Genomic DNA, 15676 nt, shown 5'->3' with positions numbered 1-15676 from the left:
ATACATCGAGCAGCCAGTTGTAAAGAGCGAAAGGACTAAATGACTGGGTATTCGAACTCATACAGATAGGTTAGCAATAATGCATTCTCTAAAAAAACGTGTGAAACTTTGTTAAAAATTAAGGTCTAATGAAAGTAAGAAATTTCTACTAACCAACACAAGCTATAAATGGACAGATTAAACATATTCTATTAACAGATGTGCGATATTCTTCTGCTTATTGTTTGCGATACTCTTCTACTACTTTTGTTTGCAATATAATTTATTGCGGAATTGGGACTTAAAAAATCAACATCTATAACAAGATGACGTCGATATTTCTGGCATAATAACACACAATGACGACCTTTATTTTATGGACTTCAATAAATGACATTTTCAGCTTCTTTTTTGTTATAAAAAATCTCCTATTACTGATTCTGTTGATAAAGACATGAGCGTTGGCCAGGTTTCCAACCGCACACACACGGGGACGGATCCACAGGGGGTGTTTGGGGGGTATTTTCCACCTCTTCAAAAAAACGGCTGCGTATGTTACATATTATGAAAGAAGGGTTCAACTTTCCACTAGGAAAGTAGAATTACGCGGATCAATTGGGTATGGGATGCAAATTTCTGTTCACGATTTTCGTAATAGAATTCGGGTTACTGCGCTGCGCACTGATGACGTCATTCGGCGTTTTACACGATCGATCCCATTGCTGGAGCCACCCATGATACATTAAAATTTGATTGTATTTGTTGAAGTGCACATCGAAGTTTGTTCTAGTTATCTTAGTTATAGGCCAGAAGTTGGGCCATTTTATAGCTGCAATTTGCTGTGAGATTTGAAGGTAAAAAAAAACGTCGTAAAGTTACCCAACATTCGTCTATTTAATTAAATGTGAGTACACGTCAGCCACAACGTTCGTATCTAGAACATGCTATAAATATTCGAAACCTATTAACTCAGAATAATCGAGGCGATAGATCTGTAGACACCGAGACCCCTTCTTGAGTATAGTATACGTCTTGATCATCGGCTTTCCTGGCAACGGTGATGACCAGGATAATAAAGTTGTACGACGCCAAATGGAAAGACAGTGGCATCACAGGAATACCATTCTATGGTGTTCTATTTCAGCCACGTCGTGCGTCGCCTTTTTCAATGTTAAGCTATAGGGAAAAAAGCGACGTCGGGAGAATTCATTTGCAGTTTATTTGCCGTTTGGTATTTTATCTTCAATACATTGATTTATGCTGGACACAAGGAAATATCATGAATATCCTTTATATAACAAGACATTTCTATAATATCTATAATGAAAAAGGCGACGCGGGAAGTGGCCGAAATAGAACACCATACCATTCGCCCTATTCCACTAGATACGCGTCAGATGTATGATACTGACAGAACAGTATATTACAACATACTCAGACAATATCTTTATCTAATATATTACAGAACTTTTTATCGATTGTACTGGAACATTAACACATTTTTAATTCTTCTTTGTAAAGTGGTATGTTTTTGACATTATAAAATCATTAATGATTGTGAGAATAAAGTAATCATTATCGTTTATAAGAATAACGCCATGCTTAGTTTGTATGAAATCGAAAAGTCTTAAATGTTGCCGTTCTTGTCTATTTGGGAAATTGCAGGTAAAGGTAAAGTTACACTAAACGATATCATTGAATATAACTATGACAACACTTTGGACTAAGAACGCCTGACTGTGCCATCGCCTGCTTGGCCCATGGGCGTATTTGCGCATGGACCAATCAGACGACGACTTAATTCGGCACATCAATAAAAACTAGTATGTTGACAATGCACTCGTACGCCTTGTTTTTCCTGGATCCATCTCTTTCACACCCTCGGTTCCATAGAGTGGTGGGGGAGGGGTGCATTCAAATTGATCATAATTAATAGATTCATGTTCTGTTGTACCAGCATGTTGCCTGGGATATACACGGTTTATATCCAAACGAATTCCGCATTCTGAATGTTCACATCTGTCACACCCGGAAAGGCCGATTTTAGCTGACCCGATCTGACCTCACATCTAGCCAACCAAGAGATCTCCTGTCGCGGAAAAGAATGTTTGTAACCAGTTACAAAATAGTCAACTGAGAAGGAAATGATTTAAATTTTCATAAAAAGTTACGCTACCAAATAATTAAAACCTAATTTAAAATATTAACCCAGATACTTTCCAACAACTAACTCGTACTCGCTGTTGGTATGAAGGATTTATATTTTCATAAAAAGATTCACTACCAAAAAACCTAAAACCAGAACTAAAGTATTAACCCAGATACTAAATTTTGAAGACTTCAGAATCTAGCCACCAAATTATCTTTAACACTGACAATTAGTATTAGCTGTAGTGTGTTTATAAGCAGTACTGTGGTAGACGAATTTATGTTTTCTAAAAGACAAAGATACACTATAACCAAAAACTAAAGCCAGATACAAAATTTTGAAGACTTCAGAATCTGACCACTTAAAGATACATTATGAGAGATTAGATAAAGAGCTGGCAGTTCTCACTATCATAGTTGAAAATTAGATAATCTAAAGGCAATTGTTGAAAATTTCAGTCAAATTGATCCACTCTGAACCGAGATTTTAGCGATTGAATTTTCGGCCTAGCCTCGATCATCATTACTAAAGTCGGCACGATGAAAAACATAGTCTCGATTATCCATTTCACGACTAAATCATGAATGGAAGTCGAACAGCAAATCGGAACCTAATCCAATAAACATCGCAGGCTAGCGATCACACCGAGAGTTGATTATGGTCTGGATAAGTTAATTAATGTCTAATTAAAAGTTTATATAACATTTCAGGCCTAAAGAATAAAGACCTTCAATAGGCAGATTTACCTCTTGCATAATGTATGTTTAATTATCTTAACACTAACCCGTATTCACTGTAGTGTGTTTATAAAGTTTTAGACATATTCTGACAAGTGTGAACATTATTATCGAATATCTTGAATTAATATTCAAATTATCACATAATTCTGTATATGCTCATAGTTTCTAGCGATAGGTTCCCCGGGAATTCTCAACACCAAACAATAGTTGTTGTGCTATATATCAATAAAAAAACTACTGAGATTCATCTAGTAATAATCGATCACCCATTGTGTATGACTTTCTAAATTTGCGCCTTCTGCTGTAGCAAATGGGAAGCTTTAAGTGGCGGATAACGATATCCTGTTGAAGGAATTGAGTTGAGATTCTATTACTTGGCTATTCTAATAATCAATACACCAAACTGTTCATAACTTGATCAGTTGTTGTAGGATTTGATCTTTTTCACAGCGCTATATTGGTTGATTAATGGCTGAAAAACAACAATTTAAAGAGAATATTTGATCTGGTGAATCAATTATTTATATCTGCATATCTTGTTGTTATTATAGTCTTTTGCTTGTTCCGACGTGTGTATGTTAATAGTATTTGTTCTAAACATCAGAGAAATGAACCATGTTTAAATAACGTCAATCCACGAGTCATTTTATTTTAGACAAGTTGAAAAAAGAAAGACTATGTAAATTTCAACACTAATGTCCACCAATTTTCTCTGCTTTAAATACACCGTTTTCTTTTTCTGGGATGACAAGCTGAGAGGGGGTATTTATGTGTTTATGACAAAAATTGAAGTATTATTGAGATAATTAGATCTTTATTATAGATGTTGGTTTGTTGGGTGTCTGCTTCCACTCAAGTACTTCAGTGACTTAAACCATCTGGTATTTAATATTGGTACCGGTGTATAGCGAAATGCCGTGGTGTATTGCGAAATGAAACGGTTTATGGCGAAATAACATGAAATGAAGTGGTGTATAGCGAAGTGAAGTGCTGTATAGCGAAATAAAATGGTGCATAGAGGGAAACGCCATTGTCGCTGAGCACGGTGTACGATGCAGGGTGTTGGATTGGTAATGTCGTAAAGAAAATGTTACAGTCGTAGCAAAGTAGATTTGTGGGTGGATCGGGATTTTTTTTAAATGGGATATTGCACCGATAGTGGCAAACAATGGGTCCCGAAAAAAGCATCAGTGGTTCTCACGGGTCCGTTGAAATTCGGGGCTAGTGGTGTTTAAAATTTGACCCATTGCAAATTATTATCCATAGTGGGACTTAATAGGCGAAGGCCGTGATGTATAGCACGCTATGAACAAGAAGACCGATGCAGGAAAACCCACACGAATGACTTGAGGAAAAGGGCGTGTTACGTATTGTTGGGTACAAGCTGGTTATTCTATGTATGGGAGTTGTAGGATAATACTACCATTGTCGTTGGATACAATATATAGTATATATGACTAAAAATAAAACTATAGTTATTACTATTAATAAGTGAAATTAGAGACGACCTTCTAACAGGTTATTATGTCAACGTCAGCCATGATAATTTGTCAACTTCTGAAAAGGTTAATAGAAATTGATTTAACCAAAGTAACCAAGAAATGGTTATTGCGAGTTTCCACGAATGATAAATCAATACAGCATTTAATGTAAGTGTATATGAATTATAGTACAATCGACCATAAGGGCGATTCAGATTCAAATGTCCATAAATAAAACGTAACGAATCTATCGGCATAAAAACAGCTGCCATTCAACAATACTGAGCTAAAGCATCTGTGTATTAAGTCTACTGGTATTTATGGAACCTTTCACTATCTGGCAAATATGTATATATAATTTATCCGTATTTGAGATCGTTCATAAGTCATAGAGACTATTCAAATTTATTGTAAGACTATTAATCGCTTTTTAGGTCATAAGAAATACCATACTTTAATAGCATAAAATGTGTTGTGGAACTAGATGACATAATTTACCTCTAGGGAACATATTTAAAGAATGAGCGTGTATGATGTAAAAGCAAATTGAACGATGGGGTTTTAGAATTTAACAGCTTTTGTAAAACGGGGGAAACTATTAGCTACCCTGATGGTCTGCCTAACACATTATATTTATAAAGACAGCCATACCATTAAAACAATATAATTACCACCACCCCCTACCCTTGCTGGTTGTTAACAAATTTAGTGCCGTAGTAACCACGAATTCCTGTGCCAAGTTCCAAGTTCCACACATAATAGAATTACACAGAAGATTACAAAACTGAACAAATAACATCTTTCACATTTTATCAGGGTTAAACATACATTATGTAAGAGCTAAATCTGATTATCTCAGGCCTTTCTTTGGGCCTTAAATGTTATCTAATATCTAAATTATTAATTAGACATTAATTCACTTATCCAGACCGTAATCAACTTTCGATGCCATTGCTAGCCTAAATTATTAATTAGACATTAATTAACATATCCAGACCATAATCAACCCTCGATGCCATCGCTAGCCTGCGATGTTTACTGGACTTGAATCGATTTTAAGATGGATGATTTAGAGTCAAAATAGATAATCGAGACTTTGGGGTTTTTTTTATCGTACCGACATTAGTAATGATGATCGAGGCTAGGCCTAAAATTCAATCGCTAATATCTCGGTACAGAGTGGAGAAACTTGACTGAAATTTTCAGCATATTCCCTTTACATCTCACCGACCATAATAAAAATTGAGCTAGACTTAACAAATAGATTTAGCCGTTAGGGATGCCGTTATTAACCACAGTAAATCATTTACGCTTTTCTTTGTATCATTCTTTTAATATATAACGAATTACCATGCTTATTCTAATAAAAGTAATTTGGCAGCGATATATAGGTCTTATATACATGTATATATAGTCTGCCAAGAATCTGGTTCATAAAAACTACAGAATCGGGTAACCATGGCCAATGTACTTTCGGTACAAAGTTCAAAGTCAATAGTACAGTAGATAATGAGTATATGCAGTATATAACGAAATGAAATAAATGGGGTTTGACGTCCTACTTTTCTGCTCTGGCTGGGCTTATGAAGACGGGCATACGCCATGCAGTGTGCTATGGGGGGAATTTTGCCCAGAGAGCGGCTCTACGGCCTACTCTTTATTTCGAATTCCAGCGGCCAGTGGTCCTTTTACTTGCACGCCAGCGTGTACACGGGACCTCAGTTTCAGTCCCATGAGACTAGACGCTGTCAATTGCCAGACACTACGTCCAGCATCAATCACAAAGGGGAACCATGCAAGAGAAAATCTCACTGAACCTTCTTGGCAAACACCGGGGGGGGGGGGGGGGGGTCGAACACGGGACCTCAACCGTTATGTTTATTCACTGCATGCGATACAGGGGAGTGTAATATTGTATATTTTTTTAGAGAGAGAGAGAAATGGGGTTTAAAGTCCACTCGACACAAACTAGGTCATTTCGGGACTAACACATGGTTTAATTTTATTTAGCAGTGAAAGGAAACCGGAGGACCCGGAGAAAACCCACGAGGTTGGACAGGCGATCCTACTCCTTGTCACGTACAACCGGGGAATCGGAACCACGCCAGTTGACTCAATGACAGACCTTATGATACAGCGCGCACGTGCTAACCATTCGGTCATCCAACCACCCATATTTTTTTTTAAATTATCGACAGTGTCTGACACTGACTGCATGATTCATCCCACCCGATAGACTTGACTCACGCACTTCTTAATGCGCTGCATATAGTCAGGAACCCTGTGACATCAGACACTTTGACAGAATGGCATATAATTACTTTCTTATTATGCAACCTGTTGAAATGGTTTCTATTTAACAATGTGGCATGTTTAACTAGGCTATTGACATGGTTACCATACTATATAATGTAAGTTAATTGTTAACAGTTAGGTTACATTTCACTAGAAAGTATATTACATGGTGTCATTTCCGTTCATGACTTCCTAGTATTACATACAATCAGATTAAAATTAAAAATTAGACCACAGTTTCATAAAAGATAAGTTTATAATCCCAACCTTTAAAGTGCTAATAAGATTTCACATATAAATATGTATACATTAGATTAAATATCCATATCAATTTCAAAACGATATATGGATTATTGTAGCCCCTTAAAGTAGCTAAGTCTCTAACTGAATATCATCCAAAGTCTTTGCCATTGAAAACAGGTATTATTTGTCAATTTAAATTAACATAGATGTCGTGATCTTACCGGGAAAAGATGGGCTTCTGATATCCAATATTTAAGACAAAATAAAAATTTTACCATTGGTACACGAATCGTGTACCATAATGCGTTTCAGTGCCATTTGTAACAAGGGACTCGAAGAACGAGGCTAGATATATTCCACTAGTCATGTCAAACGGTAACCACATATTCTTATCTGTAAAGCATGCGCAATAAATACTATCGCTGTAGACTGGAATAACCAGACGCTAGAGATTGGCATTCGATCAAGAGTACTGGCGTATTTCACCGAACATAACCGATTAGAAATTACAGTAAAACCTGAAACGATTGAATATAAATCAGTTTATATATATTCATATTACATTATTATATGCGCTGCTACCCATTTCTGTTAATTTCTTGGTCCAGAATATTAGTTATTTAGCTCCTTTAATATACAACCTTAGTCAAAAATGAGCAAATAAAAATTGAAGGAACTAAACGAAACAATCACTTTTCCTCCTCGCTCTTATTTGCTTACAGGAAATCATCATGAGACGAGTTAAAGATTTTACCAACTGCTAAGTTATAGCAATCGCCATGAAACGCAAAACAGCAACAAATCACATAACAAGGAAACAAACTGTCCTACAAGCATTAAATAGTTTAATTAAGGATAGTAATAATACGATTCTGTTGGCACCCGATCTACTTGAAGGGAACTACGTCAGAACAAAATATCCACCATTTAGCAAATGCGAAATGGTTATATATTCAAATTTTATATTTATTTACGCCACAACAAAAATATCCACTATTCATCTGTGGTACTTTTGATGCCGATATCGATTTTACCAGGCCCGGATTATGGGGTGTGTGTGTGTGTGGGGGGGGGGGGTGTTTCAATCAGGGGTCTCCAAAATTAATGGGTCCATCAGATTAGCTCTAAAACACATTTGGTACCATAAATAATTATGCCATTTATTATGTTGTATTTTGTTTGTGCCAAATAAATCCATCTATCTACAAAACTGACCTACAGATTACATTTGCGTGATTGTGTTGTACAGAATCAGAATATGACCCCTTTTCACTGTTTATGAAAGAACTCCTTGAGAAAGAATTCCTTGACATTTTTATTCAGGGCACCCTTACAATTTTAATCCGGTCCAGGATTTTACAACCGGAAACTATGGTAATATGGTATTATTTGTTACAATTTTAATCTAAAACACACCGGTAGATATCTAGCATTAAAGATACATTAGATTAAGATAAAGAGCTGACCATTCTTCTTGCTATAATAGCTCAAAAATAGATAATGCAAAGAGAAAATGTTGAAAATTTCATTCAAATTACTTCATTCTGAGCCAAGTTCTCACTGTTTGTAGTTTTGACAAGATGTGTGCATAGTGGTAACCAAGGCATTGGTATAATCGAAACTTAGCCTCGCTTTCCCATTTTTAAATTAAATTTTTAAATGGCGAACCGTTTTAATCCAGTTAAAATCTCGAGTATCCGATGCCATCGAGAGTTGATTATGGTGTTGTTTTGTTAATTAATGTCTAATAAATAGTTTATATAACATTTCAGGACTAAAGAAAGACATGCAATAGGCAGATTTAACTCTTGCATAATGTATGTTTAATCTCGTTTTTCTTCATAATTTGAATAAAAGTGTTACTTCAAAACAGTTACAATGGTACATTAGGTTTTCACATTTTATTGTTATAATGTGACATATATGTAAGCTAATGAGAAAACAATGTAATTATAGGAAGATAAATAGATAAGTATCTTGGTGATAACTCCACATGTGTCGCAGTAGGGTATTTGTATATAGTTTAATAATAAGCACGAGAGGAACACATGTCAGTTAAGTATACAGTACATAATAATATATAAACACTTGGTTTTAATAGGAAATACATACCATATGTAATATTATAAACCTTTCCCACCATACAAATTAGAAACCCAGAAACATTTTTGTTTTATTATAGACGAATTAATCATCCTGCCTTTATAATTCAATAATATTCACAGTTTGTGATCAATCTGTCGAGATCGGGTTTTAAAAGGTAAATACAATGTCAATTTAACGGGTGGAAGCGGACGTAAAATACAACTAACTACTACTATTCAATTTAACGAATTAATAATGGGCCTTGAATCCGTCGTTAAACCACATCTTTTACGTGCACGCCAATATGTACACGGCACGTCGGTTTTTCGTCCCACGACTAGACAGCTGTCCTTGTCAGGCCTACACGCAAAACAAAACCGATAAGCCTGCAGACAAGACAAACTATATAGACATGGCTGGGAGGGGGGGGGGGGTAGCCGAATCGTTAACGCGTGTGCGTTTGACATTGAGTCAGTCAAGTGGCGTTTGTGCATGACAAGAAGCAGGATCGCTTGTCCATACAGTAACGGTTCTGCCCGTCTTCATTAGCCCAGTATAGGAGCAGAACAGTAGGACGTTAAACCCCATTTCATTTCATTTCTTATCTATTATTTGTGGTGCCGTGAATATATCCTTTTGCTAATTCTAAAGATGAAATTTAACAATACCCATCCATACAATCCCACATTACAATTCATTAAAAATTATTTCGTCAATGGTTGCGAGCATAAATGTTTGATTGTAAACTATTCAAACTAGTTGGACCAGAAAAAATATAGTTGTTGCTATATTTTCAAGATATTTCAAACCAAGCGTAACAGAATGATCCTGTCGGGAAACGAATACATGATCCCATACATCTCTCCCGATTGAGATGGGGCTGGATGGCTGAATGGTTACCGCATGTGCATTGCATTATAAGGTATTTCTTTGAGTCAACTGGCGTGGTTTCGATTTCCCAGTTGTACGTGACAAAGAGTAGGGTCGCCTGTCCAACATCGTGGGCTTTCTCAGGGTGCTCCGATTTCCTCCTACTGCTCCGATATCCTCCTACGCGCATACGAATTATTGAAATAAAATTGAACCTTATGCTGTGCAGTCCCGGGCCTGTAATGATGCAGGTTTCACGCAAAATGAAAAAAAAATATATTTACAAGAAAACCTAACAGAAAAAAATGCGACCGATCTTGACGGTGATCGTCTCTTGGATGGCGATAGTGAGTCTACTATTGAACGCCATGAGTTAAAACGTCAAACAATTTGAACAATAAGGGCAATAATCCGGATAGAATCTCGGAAAATGATAAAAATAAAAAAAATAATAAAGTGTAGTTATTGGGGTTTGAGGGTGCGTGTAGTGTAGCTGATGGGGAATGGTGTGAAGGTAGCCACCAGTTACTGCAGTATCTGGATTATGGTGACAATTCCTTCACTGGGCCCCACTAAGAGCTTTATTTTCCAGAAATCCCCGAAGAGGGTCGTTTAACCTCCACTTTTATATCGCATATTTCAATAAAATCTATAGCCATTAAATGCCAACTATCCAAAGACAATCAAATTCTCTTTGAAAGTACGGAAAAATCCAGGACATATATAAATCTATATTATTCAATTTATCTATAAGAGCAGATGATCTTCTACTGTCTAGTCATTCAGATAAGACGAAAAACCGAGATCCCGTGTACACATTGACGTGCACGTAATATACCCCTTGACAGTTGGAATTCGATATAAGAGTAGGCCGTAGTGCCGCTGTCCGGGCAAAATTACCCTCATAGCACACTGTATGGCGTATGTCCGTCTTCATTAGCCTTGTTTGGAGCAAAACAGTAGGACGTTAAACCCCATTTCATTTCATTTCATTTTTACTGTTGAACAACAGAAAGTATCAAATACTGGTTCTCTTGTAATTACTAAAATAAATCTGTTAATATCTCTTTCTGGACTCACGTACGCCGTGGAATTTTTTAGCCTACTAATAAGACGTGGGGTCGTGTTTAAAACGTTGAATATCAGGTTCCGTGTAGATAAAGCACTTTATAGTTTATAACTTCTACTTAGTTAGTCATGTAGTGACTTCAGTTAACAACAGAATAGACTATTGTTTATTATTCTAGTCATAACTTATGTAAGCTTATACATTAACTGAAGTATCTATATTCAGCCTGCCCTTGATGCATTTAAATTATCCATTTGTCGAGGGGTTTATACCCTACTAACTTACATCAGAAGCAAGGTATTTTACGTAACCCTATTTACAAAGAAATGAAATGGGGGTTTAACGTCCTACGTACTGTTTTTCTCCGAACTGGGCTAATGAAGACGGTGATTACAAAGATGTTTGCATTTATAGTGTAGTGTGAAGTAATACTTACGTAAATTTGGAGGTTCCAGAGCACAAAATTTCTTAATTTTCACACGACGTCTTTTATTATTTACAAATTTTGATTGATTCCAAGTCAACAACACATTATTATTATTATTATTAACATTTGTATTATGATTAATATTATTATTATTATTCCTGCTATTAATTAAAGATATATTGCTTCGTATATGGGTATTTTGTAATGAATTAGAAACACTAGTTCGTCTCTGGTTCTCATCACTGTTATCATACTCGTATAATTCCAACTCGCGATCGGGGCGGTTTTTACTAGAACGTAACTCCATAGCTTCGTTTGTAGCCCTGAGAATCATATTCACGGTTCTGCTAGCAAATACTTCACCCCGCAAAAGTTCATCATGCCTCTCGATACTCGGCACATTTTGTCTCATTAAGGCAGCGATGCTCTTTTCAAGTTGCCTTAAATCCTGCCTATTTCTGTTACTATGTCTAGGTCTTGCTGCTCGTTGAAACCGTCCATTAAACTTGTGGTGCACCACCAATATTTGGGAGAGGGTAATCATTACCAGAATTACGCATAGAGCTAATATAACAACCTCTCCCGATACAGGGGGGTTATTCTTGTGTCGCTTGTTCATTTTGGTTCCTCCTCCCTGCCCTACTACCGTTCAAATGGTTTGTAGAAGGACCTAGCCATTTTATAACACCATTCCAAATCAATTCACTAACAAGCCACATTTTTTAAGCGCAAGCGTACACATAAGTCCTCACCGAACACATGTTTACAAATAACTGTAATATATACCAGAAAGCAGCCTCGCTTTCAATAACGGTTGAAGACCGGAGTTACTAATCCGACTGAGATGGGAAGCATGGCCGTTAAATAAAATGTTTCTTCTGCGTATATGATTTAAATGAAATATTGAGACAGTTGTTATCACGTAAGACTAATTTAGCTGTCATCCATTCCTATTTGTCGCTTTAATAATGCTGTTATGGTGCTATTAAACAGCTACATCCCACTCAATCCAAGAGCTTGATAATGATTATATCTCTGCTGCACCAATGTTAAAAGATTCTATATACATGGTTATTATAGCGCCTTTGGGTTATATAGTATAATATACTACAGATATTTCCTTGTTACTATAAATACTTCAATACTTTAGAATTGACTGAAGGTTCTTCCTCATTGTTTGATTATGGGAATATTAAAATGTCGGTGTACATTAAGCGGACAGCTTGAAAATCAATTCCACGCGTTGACCTAAACTCGATGGGAGCCATAGTAGGAAGGAATCACTGTCTTACTGGCCGAGTCGATCAAAACTTGAATAGCTCACATTGCCTAAATCAATACAGTCGCTAATGTGAAATATTAAGCTGTTACCATGGCAACAAGACCCGCCAGTGGTTTGTGTAACGCTCATTTTCGGAATTTTTCACTGAAATTATGTAAAGAATTAACACTATTTAATTATTGAATGTAAATTAATATAACATTAATATTATAGTCAGTAGTCACAGTATAAGAAGAAATTGATTTAACACTCCGTGGCTTGGTGCTGGGACTACTTATAACTGGATCGTGTAACTGTAAAATTAACACTGTAATATTAACGAACCCCACGTGTACTTAAATATGGGTTCCTTTCAGTATCATTTTGACAGTTATATACACAAATTGCGTAATGTGTCATAATAATTTAATAAAGTTTTGAGATAGCGGTGAAATACAGAGAGAGAGAGAGAGAGAGAGAGAGAGAGAACTCGACACAAACTAGGTCATTTCGGGATTAACACATAGTTCAATTTTATTTCAATAATTAGCTTGTGCGTAGGGGATTGTAGCAGTGGGAGCAAACCAAAGGACCCGGAGAAAACCCACAAGGTTGGACAGGCGACCCTACTCCTTTTCACGTACAACCGGGGAATCGAAATCACGCCAGTTGACTCAATGACAGACCTTATGATACAGCGCGCACGGTGCTAACCATTCGGCCATCCACCCCTGGTGAAATACAGACAAGGAAAAACAAACTATAGCTATATAAGCATGGTTTATGATATTTAAATAAAACTTATACAAGTTTGCAGGCTATTGCTGCGTTTTTATTATACCTAGGAGATTTAAAGGCCAATATTACAAGTGATAGAACTTGTTGAACACATTTCAAATATAATTTTAACACAAAGATCATTGCTACGGTAGATGAGTAAGGAAGATTTGAAGAAACGGGAAGTGACGTAAAAAATGGAAAACGCGAGTTATCCTTATATATAATTGACTGAAGTAAGGAGCGATATCAAATTCGCGGCAGATTTTCAGCCCACAGCAAAAAGCTGTTATGTTAGACTGTGAGAGGATCTAACAATTCATAAAAAGAATTGGGAGCCACGGTGGCTAAATGGGTAAGACGCTGGCTCGCTAGCCGGGAGGTGGCGTGTTCGATCCCTGCATTAGCCGAGAATATTCATCGGGATTTTGTTACTTGGTTTCCCCTTGTCAGTGGTGCACGACGGAGAGCCTGAGAAGGACAGCTGTCTAGTCGTTCGGATGGGATGAAAAACCGAAGTCTCGTGTATACATTGGCGTGCAAGTAAAAGATCCCTTGGCAGTTGGAATTCGAGTAGGCAACATTGCTACTGCCCGGGCAAAATTTCCCCCATAACACACTGTATGGCGTATGGCCGTCTTAATTAGCCCTAAACCCCCTTTATGTATAAAAACAATTGACTGTCACGAGAAGAAAAGAAAAAAAAAACGTGCGTTACCTCGTTTTTGTTAATTAAGTCGAGAATGAATAAAAACAAGCACGGACTTTTTCTATTTTTCTCGTTTTCTCTTTTCTCAAAATCGACCGTGAATCTGTTATCGCTTGTTTATACAACATAGAAAGCAATAATACATCAATACGTCCACAATATATAATGTTAACCACCATTTTAACCACAATACATGTATATGATTATAATGTTAACCACAATATATAATAATAATATTAAATAACTGTTAAATTAAACGGAAACCAGGGTCTGTATTCAAAGGTTTTCTTCAAGTTAAGTAAAAATACTTAATTTTTCCACTGAGTGTGTTAAGTTAAATCGGTATTCAAAGGCTTTATTTTACATATTATATACTTGATTATGTGAAAAACTTAACTGCACGCTTACATTATGGAATACTCAAATTCGCCAAAAAGCATGAAATTTTAACCCTCCACTGCTAAAAGTCACCAATTTCTATCATCACGTGCAAGTTATGTCCCCTTAAGAGGACCCCTTTACTCTATTAAAATTTTAGTTTACATTACTTGGAAAATGTTTGTCGAGATATTATATTGTAACGCATGAAAAATAGTATGATTATAATTTATGATAAATTATGATAGTATGCATCCTTTGCCGGAAGGAGTTGTTTTCCTAGATTTAAAAAAAAAATTCTATTTCAATAGATTACAATAAATAGTGGTAGTATACTGGTGGATATTGTTAACTTTATTATTTTAAGAATAGAAAACAGGATATTAGCAATACACAAGGACCCTTGGCTTTTAAGTTAGACTAAACAAATCATTCGGTGTTGTTTATTAATCGGTGAATCACGTGGCTAAGTGGGTAAGACGCTGGCTCACTAACATGGAGGTCGGGTGTTCGATCCCTGCATTGGCCGAGAAAGTTCATCCAGATTTTCCGGCGTGGTTTCCCCTTGTTAGTGATGCAGGACGAAGGGCCTGACAAGGACAGCTGTCTAGTCGTTCGGATGGGACGAAAAACCGAGGTCCCGTGTACATATTGGCGTGCACGTAAAAGATCCCTTGGCAGTTGGAATTCGATATAAGAGTAGACCGTAGCGCCGCTGCCCGGGCAAAATTTCCCTCATAGGACACTTAATGGCGTATGCTAGTCTTCATTAGCCAAGTTTAGGAGCAGAACAGTAGGACGTTAAACCCCATTTCATTTCATTTGTTTATTAATCTATCATTTGAGAATTTCATAGACATTGTGGAAGTACACCTTAGATTCTCAGAGGCCTGGCGTTGACGGTACATTGCGTGTATGAAAGATGTGTGTTACATTATTTTTTACCCTAATAAATACCACCGATTAACTTCAGATATGTATACATGGGAATGCCTTGCACAAAATAAATCATGCCTTGCTTCTCGCTGTAGTATACATATTTTCTGAAATCTACAACGACATGTCATCACAAATGAATTTAACGCATCAAACTTTATTATACGAACGTGATAAATGATCGAAAAAATTATCCTTGACCATCACATGTCATCACAAATGAATTAAACGCATCAAACTTTATTATACGAACGTGATAAATGATCGAAAAAATTAT

General features: G+C 36.5%; 1 protein-coding gene across 1 annotated transcript in view; it reads right to left on the bottom strand.

Moving 5' to 3' along the window:
- LOC126810542 (beta-1,4-N-acetylgalactosaminyltransferase bre-4) overlaps positions 1–12360 on the bottom strand; it is a 72826-nt gene extending 60466 nt beyond the window's left edge. Inside the window, exon 1 of the mRNA XM_050535671.2 lies at positions 11348–12360. Coding sequence (XP_050391628.2) covers positions 11348–11957 — 610 coding nt within the window. The 5' untranslated portion in view covers positions 11958–12360. The remainder of the gene's footprint in view (positions 1–11347) is intronic.
- Positions 12361–15676: the final 3316 nt, after the last annotated feature.

Source organism: Patella vulgata, chromosome 2 (genome assembly GCF_932274485.2).
Source record: "Patella vulgata chromosome 2, xgPatVulg1.2, whole genome shotgun sequence".
NCBI lineage: Eukaryota > Metazoa > Mollusca > Gastropoda > Patellidae > Patella > Patella vulgata.
Note: the sequence above shows the minus strand (reverse complement) of the source record. Positions and strands in the feature narration are given on the sequence as shown.